Source organism: Branchiostoma lanceolatum, chromosome 5 (assembly GCF_035083965.1).
Source record: "Branchiostoma lanceolatum isolate klBraLanc5 chromosome 5, klBraLanc5.hap2, whole genome shotgun sequence".
In the NCBI taxonomy this organism is placed as follows: Eukaryota; Metazoa; Chordata; class Leptocardii; order Amphioxiformes; family Branchiostomatidae; genus Branchiostoma; species Branchiostoma lanceolatum.
The window spans coordinates 3,471,083-3,492,527 of NC_089726.1; the positions used below are offsets into that span (position 1 = coordinate 3,471,083).

At 40.6% G+C, this 21,445-nt stretch overlaps 1 protein-coding gene across 7 annotated transcripts in view; it reads right to left on the reverse strand.

The window, feature by feature from the left end:
- Positions 1-21,445, reverse strand: part of LOC136434461 (voltage-dependent L-type calcium channel subunit alpha-1D-like) — a 151,366-nt gene that overhangs the window by 9,358 nt on the left and 120,563 nt on the right. For 6 of the 7 annotated variants that reach the window (XM_066427262.1, XM_066427268.1, XM_066427267.1 and 3 more), the window contains exons 35-45: positions 20,497-20,619; positions 19,976-20,041; positions 15,992-16,083; positions 14,509-14,665; positions 13,409-13,536; positions 13,130-13,226; positions 10,940-11,042; positions 9,701-9,802; positions 6,189-6,352; positions 4,653-4,775; positions 3,384-3,601 (exon numbers count right to left, since the gene is read on the reverse strand). In XM_066427262.1, the coding sequence (XP_066283359.1) occupies positions 3,384-3,601; positions 4,653-4,775; positions 6,189-6,352; positions 9,701-9,802; positions 10,940-11,042; positions 13,130-13,226; positions 13,409-13,536; positions 14,509-14,665; positions 15,992-16,083; positions 19,976-20,041; positions 20,497-20,619 (1,373 nt within the window). Of the gene's footprint in view, positions 1-3,383; positions 3,602-4,652; positions 4,776-6,188; positions 6,353-7,074; positions 7,203-9,700; positions 9,803-10,939; positions 11,043-13,129; positions 13,227-13,408; positions 13,537-14,508; positions 14,666-15,991; positions 16,084-19,975; positions 20,042-20,496; positions 20,620-21,445 lie in introns of all 7 variants that reach the window. The other variant, XM_066427269.1, reaches the window with a different exon arrangement.

The window sequence follows — 21,445 nt, forward strand, 5'->3', positions numbered from 1 at the left end:
GAAGCGTGCAAAACAGACCGGCAAACCACACGATTAACAAACACGACATGTCACAGTGAATACACACCAATGTATGGAGAGAACTACGGAGGAAGAACAAGTGTCGAGATGAGGTGGGGGTGGAATGGACCTAAGATGAACAAGTGGAATGCACACTAGATAGAGATGGATGCACAGAGGTCATGCTCTGCTATTTGCGGCGGTGTAGTTGCAGCGGGCCATTCTTTGCAGGTTAGGGTAGATAGAAAAGATGGTGCTGGTGATATTTGTGGATACAGGGGCGTTAAGAGCCCCCCATCTGTTTGGTAGCCTCTTTTGCTTTCGAGTAATAACAGGGCAATAGATAACAAAAGTCGTTTAAATCTTTTGGTGCTGTGGGGCTCTGTCGAAAATGCAGCTGTGAAAGCGTTATGTTAGCATGTTCATCACATTTCACATGCTTTTTCCATGTGAATTACTCGACCAACTACCTTACAGCACAGGCAACTCTGATGTTGTAGGTCTGGCTCTGAACAACATAGAGTCTGTAGGGAGAAATCGGGAAGATTCTTCGTGTGTCTTCAGAACGTTAAGCCTTTTTTCTTTATATTTTGAACATTCTTAAGACATCTATTCTTACTAACTCCTTGTCACTTTCTGGATTGAATCCCAGTTCCTAGACTTAGGCTATTTCATACTAGACTCGTGTTAAATTTTCTGCAGAATAAAGTCGTCCTGTAACTTAGTCCTGAACCCTCCCACTTTTGGCAGGGCATTGGTATGCACAAGAAAATACAAACTTTTGGAAACGCAACAATAGCTCAATGATGGACTTACAAATAAAGGCAAGCTCAATCTCGATAGGACATGAATGTAGGTTGGTTAGGAGTCTACATTTTAAGTATTGCTCTTTTGCAACCTTGACATTGATTCAAAAGTATTTGCTTTTCAGTATCATGCCATTCACTTGCAGAATTGTTAGAGGTTAGATTTCATGCAGATGACCCTATGATACAGCATTGACGTCATTGTGTAGTTCGATAGGAGGCTTACATAATGATGACTATTGGACCAGACCGGGGTCTTTTTTCATACACTCCTGCCATCTTTGACAAACGAGATTGGCATATCTTCCTCCAGAATGGCATGTTTGTGGTATTTCACAGGAACTTCTGAATCAGCAGCATTCACCGTTACTTGTTGGAGCCAGTTTGATGTTTGTAAGAGCACAAAGTGTATGTGCTTTTGCGAGGCTCACAGAACACTGGAGGATCTAGGAAATGTCCCGAATCACGACAGAGGTAGTCATCAGGGGAAAGTCTATCGCAGGAGAAATGCTGAACCTAACGTTCCCAGAGTTTGGATAAGATTCTGTTTGAGCGGACTTGGTAAAAATGTTTGTTGGATGGAAAGCATTATCAGGGTTGGACAAGTCCGATTGCCTGGGGCAAGTGAAATGATTGGGCAAGTGTATGTCCTACCTACTGGCCCGATCAGGCTACTGTGATTTTTCCATGGGTGGGAATTTTCCATGTTTAGATGCGGGTGAACATTGCTCTACTACCCTGACTTCACTCCCAGCGGCTCGTCCAACTGACCAGCCCTAGAAGCTTGTCAGACGCCTGTAAAGCTACTAAAATGTAAGCGTCATGATGCATCACTGCTCAGTACAGCTTAGAGATTTTATTTGACTGAAAAATAAGAAGATTTTCTTGCTGAAGGTAAAATGCTATCCGGGCCAGTGGATAGTTGGTTTGGGCCAGTAGATTTTTTATGCACTTGCCCTGCAAGGCCAGTGAATGTTATAAAAACTTGTCCAACCCTGAGTTTAAAGGTACAGTAACAACAAGAGGCAGAGAACTGACTCTTCAAAGGAACTAGCAACAGAAAGGATATACAGCAACAGTTTGTAGAAGGAGAATAATACAGAGTTTGACATGTGGTTCATGGTAAAGCCGTGCCACTTCAATTCCCAGAGCAAAACGTTTCACCAAGTAAAACGTCATCGAGGCATGAAATTATGTGTTAGGCAACCAAACATGTCTTAAAAAACTGACAAAAATCAACATCATCTTTTACTGAGTTTGGTAACAACTTAAGGAATCACAGTAGTGTAAAAGGACTAGACCCAAAAGATCATCAGAAGAACAAAACATTGTAAAACCTGTCAAACTTCTCAATGCTCCGGAAGTTGAACTGGCATGGCTTCAAATGCATATGGTATGGACTTGTTTGTCTCAGTGATGATTAAGCACAACTACAGTACAAATGTCCAGCCTGTCTTTCCCATGACTGCATGGCTTCATGTTGAAAAAACTTGCAAATTTGAAAATAGATGGATTCTTTTGGTAGAAGGAAACTTTGGTAAGCATATTATATTAAGCACTGACTAAAGGTGCCAAAACTAGTAGTTTGAACATATCTAGATCAACAAACTCATTCATTTTGCATAGCATTTGTATCATATATACCATATAACAAAAAAAATCCAATCATTCTTAGCAAATGACAAATTTGTCTTTAGATGGAGACCAAAAACAAGAGGCGTATGGAATTTAGGCACAAGGAAATTAAAACTGGCATTTTTTCTGTTTTTTAAAAAAACCTCATTTAGAAGTCGTTAGAGCTCTTTCCCTCATAACATGTCATACATTCAACATCAGGATATACACAATGAGAAAGGTATATCTGGAAAAAATAATTCTGATCTCCATCATTGGCGCTCAACAGCACATAATGAAGGAAATGGAAAATACCAACATAAGAGCTTAGCTCCCAAAACACTGGAGTCAAAATGTTCATACATAAAAAAATGGGGAAAGCAGATATAGATGGAAGCTGACAGCAATTACTGTACTCAACAATAACAAGGTTCTTTATTCACAACCAAGACATATAATTTAAGCTGCAATTTTGGTGACCCCGTCACCTTCCTCATGGCCATTCTGAACATACATACGGTCACAAACGTATTGTCATATATATATATATATATATATATATATATATATATACAAGATAATTTATACAAGAATAATATAATGTCGTTTGTGATTGTATGCCTTGGTTGTGAATAAAGGACCTTGTTATCGAGTGATTTTTCAACCTGATGAAATCATTCATGGGGTTACTGCACTTAGGATATTGTGGAGTTTTCCTTTTACGTAACCAGTATTGTCTCTCACCTACTTTGGCTTCTTATAGCGGCAAGAAGCAGACTGAGTACAGTAACACCAGTCAGAAGCTCTGAGGAAGGTGTCTGACAGACATCGAAACGTAACAGCTGAGAGACATTACTGGTTGTGAAAAAGAAAACCTCCAATATCCTACGTTCTACCAACCTGATATAATCATTTTCGGAAGTTACTGTATTTGCTAGCAAAGTGATAAGAAGGAGTGCCTACTTGTTGGATTCTGCAGCGTCCTTCTTGCCTTTGTCTGCTGGATTTTTGTCAGCCTCTGCGGGCTTGATGGAATTAGCGTTGGCGTTGACGTTAGCGTTGGCGTTAGTGTTTGTGTCCAGTGAGTTGGGCATGTAGGAATTCACCGGGGATGTCTTCCTGAGGGAGTTGCTACTCCTGACAGGCGACTCCGTGTGGTTCCCGAATAATGAATGATTTCTCTGTGGGCGGGAACAAGTTGTTTAGGTTAAAACATAGTCTTTCTGTATCTATATACAAGTAATTCTTTAAATCCTGGCAGGACAGCATCACAAAGTGGACGTCCCTAAACGTGACCGAAAGGCTAACTGCTGCAATAAACTGACGAGTCTGGAGACAGATGTTCATCTTCATTGCTACCTTGTCCCCCCAACGACCCGGAGGTCAAGGGACTAGGTAGGTAGGTAACCGCTCTTCAGCGTAACACATAAGCTTTGCAGGCACGCGGCGTAGCGGCAGATAGTTATATTACACTGAACGACCTGTCACATCTAACCTTCGCATATCTATTACTGCATGCTAGTGGTGTGGATCTAAACCCAAGTTTAGGTTTAGGTTCGGACTCGAGTCCAGAGGTTTAGGTTCAGGTCCGGACTTGAAAGTCCAGACCTGAACAATAATTTTGGAATATTTTTTCGTGTTACATGTAAAATTGCATATTGGCAGATATTTTACATGTAATTTGAAAACTATATATACGGAATTATATACAGTCAGTAATTAACACAAAAGTTCAGTTATAAACACAAAAACAGCAATGTTTTAATATTTTTCTAGTGCAAATTTCACGATTTAAGGAAGGTTTAAGATGGTTTAAAACAAAAAGGAGTGTATGAGTGAGAGAATTTTTTTTCAAGTCCGGACTTGTTTCCAGACGTTTAGGTTTTTTTGGACTTGAACCTAAACGTTTTACAAGTCCGGAACCGGTCCGGCCGGACCGATCCGCACCACTACTGCATGCCTAGTTTAAAACTGTCTAATGAAGATGTCTCTACAATACTTGACGGTAACAAGTTAATATCTGTGATCTGTTGATGTGAAACTTAGACAGATGATACATTACTAAGATTTCCAAGACGTTTTCAAGACGTTCTCTGAGGAGGTGCCTCGAGCATGATAAAGGGGGAGGGCTAGCAACCCCACCCCGTCAAAATACATCCTAGCACTGAAATAACGTGGAAGCTATGTGCCACTAGGCCAGGGTCTGAACGAGCAAACGAAGAAGATACCTACCCTATGAGATGGCTCTTCGGAATCGCCAATATCGATACCCTCTGCAGCTAATTGCTCCTCTAAGTTACCCGAGATCGCTCTGCGAATCTCTGGGCCAATGTCGTGAAGAGTACGAAGGCCAGCCTGGGTGTTTGCGGGAGAGAAGTCAGTTGGTCAGAAACATAAGAGGAGATTAGGAAAATCAGAACTAAACTATGTGGAACAGTGCTAAATATTATTCAGGAGTTTCCAGAAACTGATGAAAATTGCAACCTGTATTTCAATGAGTGTGCTATCTTCATCTTTTCAAGACCTTAGAACAAGCACTTAATATCATACAACAGACTAGAGTTTGATACTTTTTTCCAAGATATCTTTTAACCTTACATTTCAGGTTAGAAAAAACACAATGTCAGGCATACAATGCTTACAACAGTAACATATCATTAAGACTTTATATGGGAGATTCTTTAAACACAACCAGGTATTGATCTAACCTGCTGAGACATCGAAACGTTAGCAGGTGAGATCAATACCTGGTTGTGTACAAAGAATCTCCCATATCCTATTTTCTACCAACCTGACGAAATTATTTTCGGAATTAAGACTTTATGTTAAGTGTCAAGTCATAAACAGAGCAGCCTCATAAACAGTACAGGTCATGCACCTACCAGACTCTTTAGATACCACAAAGACAGACAAGCTCACAGTCTGATGTAAATTGTAGAGGAACAAGAAAAGCCACATAACAACATCCAACACCGCTGAGAGCCAGAGAGAGGAGAGGAGGCACAAACATGACAAATAGTTACTTCATTTCAACAAACACCGAGGAACAGAGACGGAGATACAATACACGGTCAGTTTTGATAGGATAATGCTTCGGTAGGTAACAGGAAAGAGCAGGTACTTTGTGTTGTAATGGTTATGACCTGATTCGGAAGAAATCTTCAGTGTCTGTATACTGTACTAAGTCTTGTAGCTGTATTTTATCTAAGGTAATTTTAAGATAAAGGTTCAGTATAACCTTTCTTGAGGCCATAGAGGCAGTGGGTTTGTTAATCCGCTGTGTCTTCAATTGGGCACTGTATTGGAAGGCTGAGCCCACTACCTTTGACCTCCCCAACCAAAGTTAGGAATCCATTTGCATTTGCCTTTGGCCTATACATCAGTCCCATTAACCCTTCTGTGGGCATATCCATATGGCGAAGGTGGAAGGTTGAAGTGTATGGGTGAAAACAAAGTCTTAAGATTGTGGCGAATACAAATTTGGAATGAAAGTGTAATATACAATATGTGCTTAGAGTGGAGAAAAAAGTATTTTAAAAAATTAACCCAACTTGAATCTCTCAAAGTCAACCAGAAACTGCATGGACAGAGAGTAAAGAGAATGAGATGGGAGTCTTAGTAGAGACAGTGTCTGACAGTGAAGTGCGAGAACATAGAAAGCAACTCAACATCCAAGCAACTGAGCTGATGCCCGCAAAAGGTTGGACAGACTGTTCACAGAGCTCCAGGCGAGATTTCCTGGCAGTCCCGTTCCTTTTTCTCCCATACCTTCAACTGCACTGCTTCAGTTAAGTTCATCTTTTTCACTTTGCGAACCGATTTTTCCCGGTGCAATCCCCTTTTCCTCTCCTCCTCCTTTCTCTTTCTGAACCGGCGGAAGTAGTCTTGGATGAGGTACGTGGCGTAGAATTTGCCAACGGTTATTTCATCCTCTTCATGCAAAACAGAAACGGTCATGCAAATTAAGAAGACGAAAGGGAAATCAAACGTGCATGCACTATGGTTACTGCATCACACCAGCCCGTTAGTCATCACATGTTAGAGCAGCGACCATCACGGCATTGTACTGGCTGTGGGCCTCCCGTTGGCTAAAATTCACACTGCAGGGGAATCTTAATCTCTTAACCCCCATATGACCGAATTAGGGGAAAAGTAGGGGGGCGGAGGCCCCGGGCTAGGGCAGGCAAGCAAGGCTTGCAGCCTGGCCCGGAATCTTTAAGGTAATCTAACCAGTTTGCAATTTTCTTTCCACTAGAAAAACGTAAAGCTCAAACTGTTAACAGAATAAATGGATTTCCTAGATTTAACTAGTTCATCCACGTTGATGAGTAACATGTTACGAAGCTACTGAAACTTTTGATCCAGTAGCACAAGAAGAAATCAATTTACCAAAAGATGCTTGAATATTTTCCTTGCATGTTGGGCCTAGATTCTTATCAGCAATAATTTCAAACAAATCTCTTGATGGAGAAATTGTTACAACTTAGAGTATACATCAAAAAGTAGAAAAAAAACTAATACGTCTAACTACATGTGTATATATAGCCAAAGAGGGGCCTATTGCAAAGTACACAATGCTGTGGGCCTTCATCTGAAAACATGGAATAACATAAGTTAGTGCTGGGCTCTAAGGGCTAGCTGCCACCCGCCATACCTGCAACCTGATGGCGTCTTTATTGTACTGTTCTTCGCCTTCATCTTCCTCCTGGCGACGCTTGAACTTGCGGAAGTAGTCTTGGATCAGGAACGTGGCATAAAACTTACCCACCGTGATCTCATCATCTTGGGGAGGGGGGAAGGGGAAAACAAGTGTCATTTACGGCTTGCTGAGAGAGCACAACAACTTCTTTTATGCTTAGGTCCCAATTGTCCCCGTGGCGCAAGCGGTAACGCAACCCCGCTGCTTCGCCATCTGAATCAAATTCCGTGGATCCTACAGGCCCGGGTTTGACCCTAAGGGTCGACTCTCGAGCTCGGACATGTTGTAAGGGATTGCATTCGTCATTTCGGATGGTGACGTAAAGCCGGTGGCCCGTGTAGGAGGGAGCTTCAGGCGTAAGCCTCAAGCGTCAAACCTCTGCACGTGAAAGAACCCAACACACTTATCGAGAAGAGTAGGGGTGACCCGGTAAGCTTGGCCAAAAATGCGAGCGTGGCATTGCACTACCACTAGCTACTTGAAAAATCATTACGCTTCACCTCAATTGAGAATGACTGCTTTACCTCACCTTACCCAACTGGAAAAAGGGGCCCCACCGGGTAGTTGACGAGCTGTTTTTTTGCACTTTCGGGTTTGACCCTTACATGGCCCTACGTGGCACACCCTGCGGCTGCCGGGCTATTTTTGGACCCGGCCGGGATCCTGAATTATTTCAACTTGGACTAAATTGAATTAAAGCGGGACCAAGTAACAAATAGATGCCGTGAGCTAATTGTGCGAACACCGTACCCGGCAGTTCACCGGGACAAATTTGTAGCTTTAGGGCCAAGCTGGGACTAAACACCCGACGGCACCGGTGCAATTGGGACCTAAGCACTGCTGCACAGAGAAAGAGCAATGAAGTCAGCTTTGAACTAACTTGAAAAGAACCTATAAAATGAAAGATACCAATATGATTGTCATTATATTGTCATGCAAATGAGACCAAGCATAACTGTTTATAACTACATGTATACACATGCTGAAAAGGATGAGTTCCTTGGGAAGTCACCCTCCAAAAAGTAGGACCCCTATCGCTCGATTCGTTGGCTCGCTCGCGTAGGGTCCATGCTCTTTAGCCCCGGTAGACACGGTTCTGGCGCTGTTGCCACCAAATCAGCTTCAGCCAATCAGAGGGTTTGCTAAACCTCATCTCTAGCAAAAGCACAAAGGACACTAGGAAGCTATCAATCAAACGTCTCACATCGTTACTTTAGGTTCAGAACAAATTAACCGCCAAATTGTGCGAAATAAGGATAGCTCATTAATTATTCATGAGCAACTGTCAGTAACGTCGCCAGAACCAGTCTACCAGGGCTAAAGAGCAGGGGCCCTACGTGAGTGAGCCAACGAATTGAGCGATAGGGGTCCTGCTTTTAGGAGGGTGTGGAAAATAAGTTAAACAATGAAAGTAAAGCTACAACAAAATCAGTAGTTACATGCACTACACCGCAGGCACAATATCATGTCATCCCTGCCACAGCAACCATCCTCTTACTGGAAAAAGATGAAGTGATTCAACGAATAAAAAAACAAAACACTCCAAAACAAAACAAATGTAATGATCATTGCAGTTAGTGATATTATTGTAGGTCACCCATTGGTGAGAAAAATATAATTGTGTATACTCAAAATGCATCGTGCTGGAATAAATCATTACATAAGCTATCTAATAATGCATTCTCACCAATATGTGAAAGATGATTTGCAAAGAATCTCTACACACCAAAGCATAACAATGTAACAACTACTACTAGGTTTCAATTCCCGCATGATATGCAATACAAGCATGCAGATAATAAATCAAAAGTTAAGCAATATCAAAGATTATTTAGTAGTAGTATAAAATGACTGTCTACTTTGTATGTCTCTGAATGCTACTGTTAGCAAAAACCATGGGAAGAATAGCTCAAATGGTCATTGTAATGGTTTCATTACAACAGTATTAAAAGGTCTTCATTACAAAGGTATTCAAAGACAAATAAATTTCTGAAACTGGATGTGATATGGATAGTACTTCCAGATGTTTTCAGTGCTATCCATCACTCTTCTTCAGCGTCACACTTTTAGTGAAGAAGAGTGATGGATGTCAGTATAGAAACTTCATGAAGTTATTTCTGTATCTTATCCAGCTGTGGAGATTTGTCGTTGAATATTGTTTACCTGGACGTCTAACCTTCATAACTGCACCACAATCATATGTTCTACAGCCCTTGTCAAACTTGCGCGTATATACAAGCCCGCATGGGTTGCGTATTAACATGTTTTGGGGTTAAGTTGGCAGCCGTATAGGCGATTTCTTAGGTTCGATCACTATGCTGCACAACGGTGGGTCAAAGTAGAAAACAACTCCCCCCCCCCCCCAAACCTTACTCAAAACAAACAAAAAATGTAAATGCACAACTCATGCGCAGTTGAATATACGCACAAGTGTGACAGGGACCTAAAACGCAACAAGTAGCATAAGCACAGGATACACAAGCATAAGCTTTCTGTCTCCCTTGTAATGTTATATCTCATTTATGTCTAATGTTATGAATTATTTTTTAAGAGTAAAAAAAATAAACAAACAAGAACCTACCACCGGCGGGCGGGCAGACCTGGTCCAGGACTTTGGGGTTTGTCCTCTTCCAGATTTTCTTAATGATTGCCCTGAGCTCCTCGTTTGCCTGGTCAATGTTGCCTGGTGGAGGTGTGTAACAGTGGTGAGTATAGCGGCCTGCACACTTTACATGCTGTAGCTGGGTTACCCTCAGCTCACACACAAAATAAACCCTCTTCCAGTGGACTTCAAATACCATGGCCTGCACTCTTTCAGCATGGAATACTCTCTTGGTTTCTGACCGAAATCACTTTTTCAAAGTCTTCCCCTTCTTTCTACAACAATTTGTTTATTTCCAAGAGGTCCCAGAAAACATAATAACATAATGATCATAATATCCGCATGAAAGTTCATTTGTGTTGGTAGAGCACATATTGGGATAATTTGAAGCTTTAATCCAACACAAAAATTGACTCACCATGAATTTTCGGTTGGACCTCCAACCTTCATCAGATATTTGATCCACTGCATTGAACGCCGGGAACCGAGTCCATTTTTGTGTTGGATTAAAGCTTCATATTATCCCAACATAATCATAACTTAAAATATAAGCAAAAATTGGCACATAAGCTAAATTTAGCAAAAAAAGTTCAGAAGCTTTATTTCGGTCGATCCTATCTTATAAGGTGCTGAACAGCTATCCATACAGGCAACACTGAAGCCTTTCAAATTGAATACATCTTCATATGTCTACATTCAGATTATTTCAAATAATCTGGATACATAAAAAATATATAAATATAGATTTCATTTGAAAGTTGTCTGACTGGATAGCTTTTCAGCACCATGGAAGACAGGACCCAATACGGAAGCTGTTCACGACAGTAGTTGCCTTGTCATATGCAGCAACTTTTTACAGATGTTGCATCTTTATCTGCAGCCTTCACAGGTCGGTAAGTCACTGAATAAAAAAGACTCTTCGTACAAAACCAAGTGATTTATTCAACCAACGTTTCGGTGACCATCTGTCACCTTCCTCAGGGCAATTCCGACTGGTTCACATTGAACTTCAGCACAGGGGTCACTGCTTATGGATGCGCAGTGCTGCATTGCAATATGAACCAGTCACAACTGCCCGGAGGAGTTAACAGATGGTCATTGAAAAGTCGGTTGAACAAATCACTTGGTTGTGTACAAAGAGTCTTTTTAATCAGTCTTCAAACTCTTTTCACAACATAGAAACCCATCTCTTCACGTCACCTGAACCCCAGCCCTCACCTTCAGTCTTGATCTTCAGCCCTGTTCTTACCAGGGCAAACAAAGTTGCATTGAACATGACGGTGCCGTCGCTGTTCAGCGGCATGTTCATGGAAACCAGACGCTGCAGGGGCACAAACACTGTTACGTGTACAACTGTTCAGGGCATGTTTCATCCCAGGGGTTCAACACTGTTACATGTACAACTGTTCAGGGCATGTTTCAACCCAGGGGTTCAACACTGTTACATGTACAACTGTTCAGGGCATGTTTCAACCCAGGGGTACAACACTGTTACATGTACAACTGTTCAGGGCATGTTTCAACCCAAGGGGCACAAGCACTGTTACATGTACAACTGTTTAGGGCGTATCTCAACCCAGGGGTCCAACACTGTTACATGTGCAAATGTTTAGGGCTTGTCTCGACCCTCCTTACACCAGGGGCACAAACACTGTTACATGTACAAGTGTCCTTTCCGAATCTTAACCCTTACACCAGGAGTAAAAACAGTGTTCATCATCATCATCGACATGTATCAGCCGGGACCAAGCTAGTACATATTTCACTCCACATAAGCCCTGACTTGCATTGCTTTTTCTAAGTTCTCATATTCTATTCTAATATCTCTAGCTAAAGTGTCAGTATAAGTCAAACTTCTGCAATGCACTCGGCCTCTTGGTTTTCATTTTAGGGCAGATGAAGCTATTTCCTGTTTGGCTTGACAGCAATGCCCAGCAATGCCCCTCGACTGTGGGTGAGCTTTTGAGACAGTTGTGCAATGAGATCTACACTCTAGCATACAAGGAACAGAACATCACGATAGTGTCTTGCGGTTTTGTTTTTCTGGAAGTTATAACTGTAATGTAGAGTACTGAACAGAAACAAAACAGCATAGTTATGATAAAAGATAGACAATATAGCAGTAAATGTTGGCTCCAAACTTGATGGAGGTTCTCTCCTGGAGTAACGTGTGGTTGTTGTCTCTCCCTGAATCCACATGAGCTGGCATACTGTCCCAGAACCATCCATGTTCCTCATTTGTTAAACTTTCATGCAACTTATGTGGTTGTAAAACGTTGTTGTTTTTGTAAAATCTTTGAGGCTAAAAACTTCAAGTAAAGCATAGTTGCTGTGCGTGAACTACATTGTATTAAGTGGTAAAAAGTTGAATATTCAAGAAAAATATCATCTCAAATTTCCACTTGTAAAACTTAACGTAGAATGTGAGGAAACAACAAAACTGGTCTAAACCATGCAGCCTTTCCCTAATACTAAAACTTTAAATCAGCCTTTGTCATGCAAAACCACAAAATATAATCTTTACAAGCAGTTGTTCCAGCTATTGTTAAAACACATTTTGAATTTATCATGCTATGGCAGCCCTTATAGCTTATTTGCTTCCGCTATACGGGCTCCTAAAGCCACATGCAGTACAAGTTCAGACCTCCCCTGGGTACTAGTGCCCAGAAGTGCACACAGGGCCTCACTGCTCACAGGACAGGGGCAAGTGTGGGGGAGAGAGAGCACACAACGTGGGGTCGTTACTCGTTAGAGCCTATTTACTAATAATCTCACAGACAGAACAACACGATGCTTTGGTTGCAACAGTTTGTTAGCTGCACTGCGGTTCACGTTTTTTTGCCAGCAGAAAAATAATCATCAAATGACATAACATGGCGTCAATATTAAATGCTAACGACTGTTTATGTCTTAAAACTGAAAGACAAAAACTTAATAGTTGAAAGACGAGAGGATGTAACAGAATATTGAGCAGCACAAATGTGTTAGTCTTAGATATCCTGTTAAGCCTCTAGAACAATAAAGCAGTGGCAAGGTTCACACACAAAAATTGTCATTATTGCAAAAACACTGCAGAAATTTAATTTCCTTGCTTGAAAAAAATATTGAATCGTGCACTTGGTTTGTGAGCACCATAAACATCTAAATGTTATCAGAAAGAAAAATAAAATGCACAACAGAGATAGAAGCATACAAAAAATATATTTCCTTGTCCTAAATGTAACTGGAATCTTCTTCTTTTCTTTTTCTTTTGATATTCTACAGCTTTGGAGTGGCTACTTGCACCTGACATTTGTGTACAAACCAAGCCACCACAACACATTGAAGCACACACACAAACAAACAGTGGTATATTGTAGGTGCAGGTGTGGAGGCATTAGCACCACTGGTACCCAGGGCGGTACTGACCTTGCAAGCCACACGGTGTGGACACAGCTTGCCAAAACCCAGTGGTGGGGAGATGCGTCTCAGGAGGGTCACCACGTCCAGATGCTTTATACGGCCCCTGGGGGAAAGAAAGAAAAAGGACATGTTGGTACACATTAACCATGACTTGACAAAGCAACAAGCTATGCTTTATACGGCCCCTGGGGGAAAGAAAGAAAGAAGGAGGAAATGTTGGCACACATTGATCATGACTTGAAAAACTATTTTTTCGTGGAGATAAAAACAAGCAAACAAACTCACTTAGCTTCTGGGTCGTACTCCGACCAGACCCGGACAAACTCGTCCAGATGGTGGGGGCCCAGGATGGACCAGTCCCTGGTCAGGTAGTCAAAGTTGTCCATGATCACAGCAACGAAAAGGTTGATAATCTGCAACAGAAGGTAACGTTCGGGTCGGGAGTTTACTAAATGAAGGAATGGATAGCTAGTTGGAATCCACTGAATTGCCAGACCCAAGCAGCTCATAAGCTTAAACCAAGGCATGTATTCAACCTCCTTACTTGAATGGTATGTGAAGTACATCTGAATTAGGACTTGAGACAATGCATTGACAAAATAGATATGATAATCCCAAATAAATTAATCTATTTATTCGTATGAAGAAGGAAACTATTCCATATTCTTATCTTGAAGATTCAATAATGCCAGGGTGACATATATATGTAACATTACACAGTTGTGGGAGGGCGATTGGTTATCATTGTATCTTGAAGTTGAAACATACATACACACATACATACATACAAATGCTACCAAAATACATAACCTTCTTGGCAAAGGTAATGAATCATTCTCATATCAACATGCCAGTGGCATCGTGTGGCGCAATCGGTAGCGTGTTTCGCCCACAACCGAGAGGTCGCGGGTTCGAAACCACCGATATGCCCCGATGTTCTGCCCCTGGGAAAGGCACTTTACACAACTTTCCTAACTTCACTCAGGTGTAAATGAGTACCTAGCCTCGGTTAGGGATGTCCCTCAGATAGGACGTTAAATGGAGGTCCCGTGTTTGAGAACAGTCACACCTCGAGCACGTTAAAGAACCCACCACACTTATCGAAAAGATTAGGGGTTCTTTCCGGTGTCATTGGTTCACGTGCACAATCATACAGTTCAATGGCCGCACCTGGGGCAATTGTCGTATTGAGGTCACCTTGGCGCCAAAATGGCAGCCTCCAGACCCTTCCGATTCAGCCCCGTCGGGTAATAGTCGGCCGACCCAATAACGCCCCCCTCAGTGCTGTACGACATTGTCCTGTCAAGTAATAACTGACAGCCCAGCTGCTAAGCTGAGGACTGGGGCTATGCATAGAAAAAAAAAAACTTGGTGGGGCATCTTACCAGGAAAGCACACAGCATGTAGAAAGAAAGGAAGTAAGGATAGGCGACGTTGCTTCCGCACTGCGTGTTCGGGGTGTCGGAGTTTTCATCACACATGGCCCCCGACCCAACGGTGCAGGACATCATGATCTCTTGCCATGCCTCCCCAGTGGCCGACCTGCGGAGGTCAGAGGTTAAAGGGCAGAAAAAAGTTAGCGTGGGATCTCGTAGGAAAGCAGAGGACCATCCAATCATTGGGTGGTAACTGGTAAGTCACTCTTAGCCTGGTGCATTATTTCAAACTATATACATCTGTGCAGAAAAAAAAGTGTGCCTCATCAGAAAAAGGGGCTTAGTCTAGGGCAACTACAATTGATAGTACATACTTATAGAGCTTAGAGCGACTACATGTACATACTTTATAGGGAAACTGTACAAAGTACTTACATTACAACTCCAGGGTTGCCCCACTTGGTACTTGCACACATAGTAGTTACAAAAAGCACATATTGAAAAATCTGGGAGGTAACATTAGGAGACCATGGCATTATCTTGACACTCTACAGGACTACAGTCATAGTCACAACTTTGATACTACTTGAGGTCTATCTACATGTATATCCACACACACAATTTCAGCAAAACTGCAATATTCCAGTTGCGGAGGTTGTTTCTCTTTGCTGGGGCAAAGCACTCGGTGCAAGTCTTATGCACCTGGTTTCCATTTTTCCCACAGGTAATAACAGTTACTCATAAAAACAACTTTCGTCTTGAAGTGAAAAAAATTCAGACCCTTGAAAATATTAAAAAAAAGTATTCCCCATACAGAAATCTATTTACTACTCTGAGGTCATCTTACCTGATAACTTATTCTCTGACAATTTTGTCTTGATCTTAAAAATTTGTGCCTTACTTTTGCAGCGCTTTTAAAGTTATCAAAACAATCTGAGGCCAAAGTCGGACTCCTATCATGCTTTTCGGTTGATGTCACCAGGCCATTACTTTTATAATGGTCTCAGTTTGGTTGGGTGGCCCTAATGCTTTATAGTATAATACAGCAAAACAAGTTTCCTTCCAGCTTTTTTTGTCATGTCAGTTGAACGAATAGATAGATGAATAGAGTTCGAGTGAGGTGGGCAATGGAAACCCACTTATCTAAAAAAGTTGGGATTCCCCCTATTATCTAGCCACTGGCCATAAACTTATCGGTTCCCACTAATTCTAAGGCTAGCCGATGGCTAGTTGGGCGCCGTGGCTGCATGTCAGTCGAACGATTAAATAGACGAATAGAGTTGGAGTGGGGCGGGCACGGGAAACCAGGTGCCCCCTGTCTGACCTGAAGAGGACCAGCACGGCTTGGGGAAAACTCTGGAAGTTGTTGTTCCGGTGGATCGCTCCGTTATCGTGCAAGCCTATCGCCCCGAACATCTGAGAAGTGAGAGGGCATGAAAACAGCTGGTTTGATCTCAAGACTAGCGCTCTCTCTCTGTGTGCACGTTACTACCTGAATAGGAGGAGCACTGCCTGGGGGAAGGTCTGGAAGTTGTTGTTCCTGTGGATGGCTGTGTCGTCGTTCAACTCTATCTTCCCAAACATCTGACAGACACAAAGGGGCACAGACAGACACAGGTTAGGCTCGAGAATCATCATGCAACACAAGACACAACCGGAAAGGAGGAAAAATTGCCAGTGGTCCGGAGGGAAAAGATCTATTGGCATACCGTGTGGTCTTCTGAAGCCTTTGATATACGTACTAGCAAGTTTGACGTCACCTACATTTAATTCTATTGAAATACCATGTGGTCCTCTGAAGCCTTTGATATACGTACTAGCAAGTTTGACGTCACCTACATTTAATTCTATTGAAATACCATGTGGTCCTCTGAAGCCTTTGATATACGTACTACATGTAGCAAGTTTGACGTCTCCTACATTTGATTTTTTTTTCTGTAAAGTTTCTGTTGTTTGAATCCTGGTGATATTCTGGCCTCTAGTTTTAATGGATGTCAAAGATTGACAGTACAGAAATAAAAAGTATCTGATGATGACATCATCAAATAAAGTGCACAGGATTTGATGATCTCTCTTGGTCACTATAGTATAGAGTTGATTAGGTAGATCTAAACAAGGTTAAATTCTTTTAACCTTCTCCCTGCTGCCAAACTCTTTAACCAATAAGGAATTGGGGGCCAAATGTTTACTTCAGTGTGCTATAGGTTAACTGTATGTCAAGTTTCCATCAAAGGCCTCAGAACACTACTGTACGACAATATTTTTCCCAACAGCCACAACACAATTTTTTACCCTTCCTGAAAAATAAGCATAGAATTCTGACGACAATAGTAAAAGGGTTACATCACAATTGATGCATTTTGCTTGATTTTGTCGAAAAATATACATTTGATTTCTTATGTTGCCATGACAACCCAAAATTAATTCATTGTCCAGAACAGGTATTGTTTAAAAAATGCCCAAATAATTGTAATTCTTTTCGTCGATAGATATTTTAAGATATGGCAACTGGTTCACTGATCTTTATCCGGAAAGTAGATTTTAGTAATTGGTTAGAAAACAATTTGTCGACAGTGTACATAATAATAATGTCTCTTTTCTTAGTTTTCCCAGTGAAAAATCAAGCAAATATCCCTTGTGATCCGTCCATTCACTATTGTATTCAGAATATTTGATGCCATATTCGTCGACAATTGTTATTTAAGCTTCTTGAACAGGTTCACATGGTCAGTATCAACAAAGGGACACATGGGAACAGGGCACATTCATAAGCAATACAAATTTGGTACAGCACTAAAACGAAGTTCCCACCAATTATTCTGCACTTACATTACAACGAATCATAGCATTGGTATTATCAAATAATGTAGGATAAAATGATGAGCCAAAAGATCTGATGCAACAGAAACCCTACATTGTATATCTATGAAAAACATCTTTTATCTATCTATTTATTTATTTCTGTTTTCTTTATACAGGGTAGGCACGCTCAGTGCTTAACACACTGCTTTAAAGGCGTACCCTGTACAGAGTAACATACAGAACAACATAAACAAAGAAATAGACTCTTGATCTTGTCTTTGGTGCAAGAAAGTCATAAGAAATAAGTATACAACCAAGTATACCCCAAAGATTTTTCAGCTGAACTTATCCTTCATTCTTGGATATGGATGTGTTTGACATGTTTTGTTATGGGAAGTGTTTGAAATATAGGAGGCCTTTTTCGAGTTGTACTGTAATTACATGTATAAGTCATGTCAGGGTAGGTATTCAGGTTTGTTGTAAAAAAATGTTTTGAGATGTTCATTAATACACCATTATATTAGTGTGACAAACTATAGAATATTTATTTCCATGTCCATTATTAGACTTCAATATTTTCTGGAAAGACACTGTTTCATAAAGTTCATTTAATGTAGTTGTTATGAAAATGGGTGACTATATTAATCTGCCAAGACCCTTTTATCAGATGCTCAAATTACTTTTGTCCATGAAACCGGGGTATACAGTTGTTAGTATCAGACAGTGACCAACAGATGTAAAGTAGTTGAAGACTGGCATTAGAAGGACAGGGTCACAGGAGTGACGGAGGGAGGACAGAGATATACAGAGCACACCCGACCAATTGATCTCATTGAAACTCACATTCGAATCAGTCATGACCAGACAAATCGCTTTCTAAGTTGCGTTAACGACTGAATCTGACAAAACAAACTCGCCAGTGAGATGGTGGAAGGTGTCAGCTTTGAAATGACGTTTTCACTTTTGGCACTTTGGAAGTGATTGAACTTACCCGCGATTTTAATGTTTAAAGAAAAGTAGTAGAAACTATTTTTTCTAAACGTTAAATCGCAGGCACGTTCAATCACTTTCAAAGTGCCTAAATTGTCTGAAAACATCATTTGAAAGCTGACACCTTTTACCATCTCACTGGCGAGTTTGTTTTGTCAGATTTAGTCATTAACGGAACTTAGAAAGCGATTTGTCGGGTCATGGCTGATTCGAATCTGAGTTTCAATGCGATTGATCGGTCGAGGTGAGAGTAGTACAGCTAGATCAACAGGAAGAACCACACTACGGTATGTCTCGACAGTTAGTTCAAGCACCTTCATCTCCACAGTAGGTAAGAATGTTTTTTCTTGGACGTACATGTGTCACGTTTTTAAGAATTTGTACATCAAGTCGTATCTTATTACAGTGAATGAGGAAGCATTGGTCAAATTGTGACTTGTGAACTTGCATTGTAAATTTGTAATTCACATTGATTGTCTGCCATATGCTCAATATCCAGACAAAGTTTCATTTGTCTGGATATTCACCTACACAAACAATACATTTTTTGGAACTAACCATTGAAAGCAGATACCAGAGATCCAAATTCAAACTTCTTTGTGCTTGTACAATGTATTTTATATACACTTTGGCCGACTCTAATTTCTTTAGTACCGTAACCAGAAACACAATTTTTTCCTAGGCCTTAGAACTTGTTTAAGAAGGTTTGCTGAGATGAAGGTTTTTAATCTTGTTAGTCTGGATGTGTAAGAATTTCCAAGCCAAGACTAGTGCTGTGCACCTAAATGCATGTTCAGGTTTGGATTCAGGTCCAAAGTTTCAGGTTCAGATCCGGACTTACAAGTCACTTATAAGGGAAAGATTCTTTTTGCAAGTTTGGACTTGTTTCTAGATTAGTTTTTTAAAAACGTTGAACATAAACGTTTTTACAAGCCCAGTTCAGGTCCAGGATTTAGGTACGCAGCACTAAAGATGAGATGAACGAGAAAAAGAGGAGACTACACACCGCAACCACAGAATAGTCTCTATACGGATTTTTCTTCAGAAAACCCGACTACGATAGTGGAAAATTGAAACCAGGAAAAATGCAAGGAGAACAGAAGGCTGGATAATGCAAACGGAACTTGTGATAGAAATGTTAAAAAGGTGACTACAGGTCCAATTAAAGAAGATGCATCATAAACTTCAACCCAGTTAATTGTTACAAGTTCGAGTACGATACTGTTACTAGCATTCAATGTTTATAAAAAGGTAAGGTCAAACAGTTAAGATGTGCAATGAAAACTATTTGACTTTGTATGTAGTGCTGATATACAGATCAATAGGACTATCACTGTTATGATGTAATAATCTATATAATATTTGTTAACCACTGTAATATACATGTGCATTACTATTCGATGGATCACAAAAATGGAAAAAAACACGACAAAATGTATGATTCTGTCTAAAAAAAGGGACACAAGGAAATTTCATAGCAACTCAGTTACAATTATCACAAAACAACTACAGATTCCTTTGAAAATTTTTAGTCATAACTTTTAAAGATTCAAGATGGCTATTGGTTTGACATATTTATAAACTTAATCAAAACCGATGAAAAGAAGCAACATGTCCAAGACGAGACCCAAGAATTCTGAAAAGAATTTCTGATTTCTTCCAATATGTGTGTGCGCTGACTTACCTGCATACCAACCACGGCGTAAATGAAGAACAGCATAAGGATGAGTAAGGCAACATATGGCAAGGCCTGGAGAAAAAGACAATGGAGAACGTTCAACTTTGTTATGAACATATGAATCTATTTCTAGAGACATGTTTGTGAATATTAGTCATCCAGGTCAGCAATAGAGTAATATAATTTAATATTTACCATTGCAAAAATACAATGAAAACCAGACGTTTCGAGCGCTCGTCCGGCAGCTCTTTGTCAATGAAGAGAATGATGTTCACATACGAAAGCATCAAGAATATTCTCAAGTTCTAAATAAACAAAAGGTTATGAATATGATATTGGTTCTATTTCTAGAGACATACATACTGGTACATGATATCGAGTGACAGGAAAAAGGGCAAAGTCTGCATCAAACAAAGGCATGACATTGTGTAATTCGATACATACGTTACTGTGTCTTGCATACATTTATTCTTTGATTTATTCTTTGAATCGAGATCACTTTCCTTTCCTCAGTGTTGATTTCCTACCTGGAAGGACTTGATGAAGGTCCAAAGCAGGGTGCGGATCCCCTCGCCTCGGCTCAGCAGTTTGATCAACCTCATGACTCGGAAGAGTCGGAAGAAATTGATGCTGGGCACCTCGGCTCCAGGCTGGGGGAACAACGAGAGAGGGGGAGGATTAAAACTCTTCCATGAGAAAGAAAGACATTGGAAAAATCATATTAGGATATTTTCATCAATCTAACTGTACAATATGTCAATTATTTTGAGCTCTGTTAAGGCATGCATTGTAAAATGAATCTCTCTAGCTGTACGTCTATGATGGTTAGACATCCTGGTAATGAGATACTCAAGGCAAAAGTTACTCGAGCAATTGGTTTTAAATGGTCAGATGTTCTGTCTGAAAAAAGACAGCAGATGTTGTCTGAACCATCTGCCATTTATAATCTTATCGAATCGCATTGACACAATTTCTGGAAAGTACACATGATTTGTTCAAGCACTAAGTAGAGTCCATCTGAATATGACATGAATCGGTAATGAGTAGATGTATCATTGCTAGATCACCAAACGTCTTACTAGCACAAATCTGCCCTGTTTGGTCCAAATGTAAATGATTTGCTTTGTAATTGTTTATCGTTGAAGATATTCCTTCAGTCACGTACGATACAAGTTACGAGAATATTCATCAGTGACTTGAAAAGGTAACGAGATACGCACCTCCAAATTTCTGATGTCTACTTTACATCTTGATCACAGAGTATCCTAGTCTCGCGAAAACACAAGTCTTGTCCTAAGTCTTGAGACTAGGATACTCCATGATCAAGATGTAAAGTCGACATCGAAAATTTGGAGGTGCGTATCTCGTTACCTTTTCAAGTCACTGATTGATGAATATTCCTGTAACTTGTAATTGTTTAATATTTAAAATACAACCCACTGTAACAAACGGAACATAATTCCCTGCACATGCAAG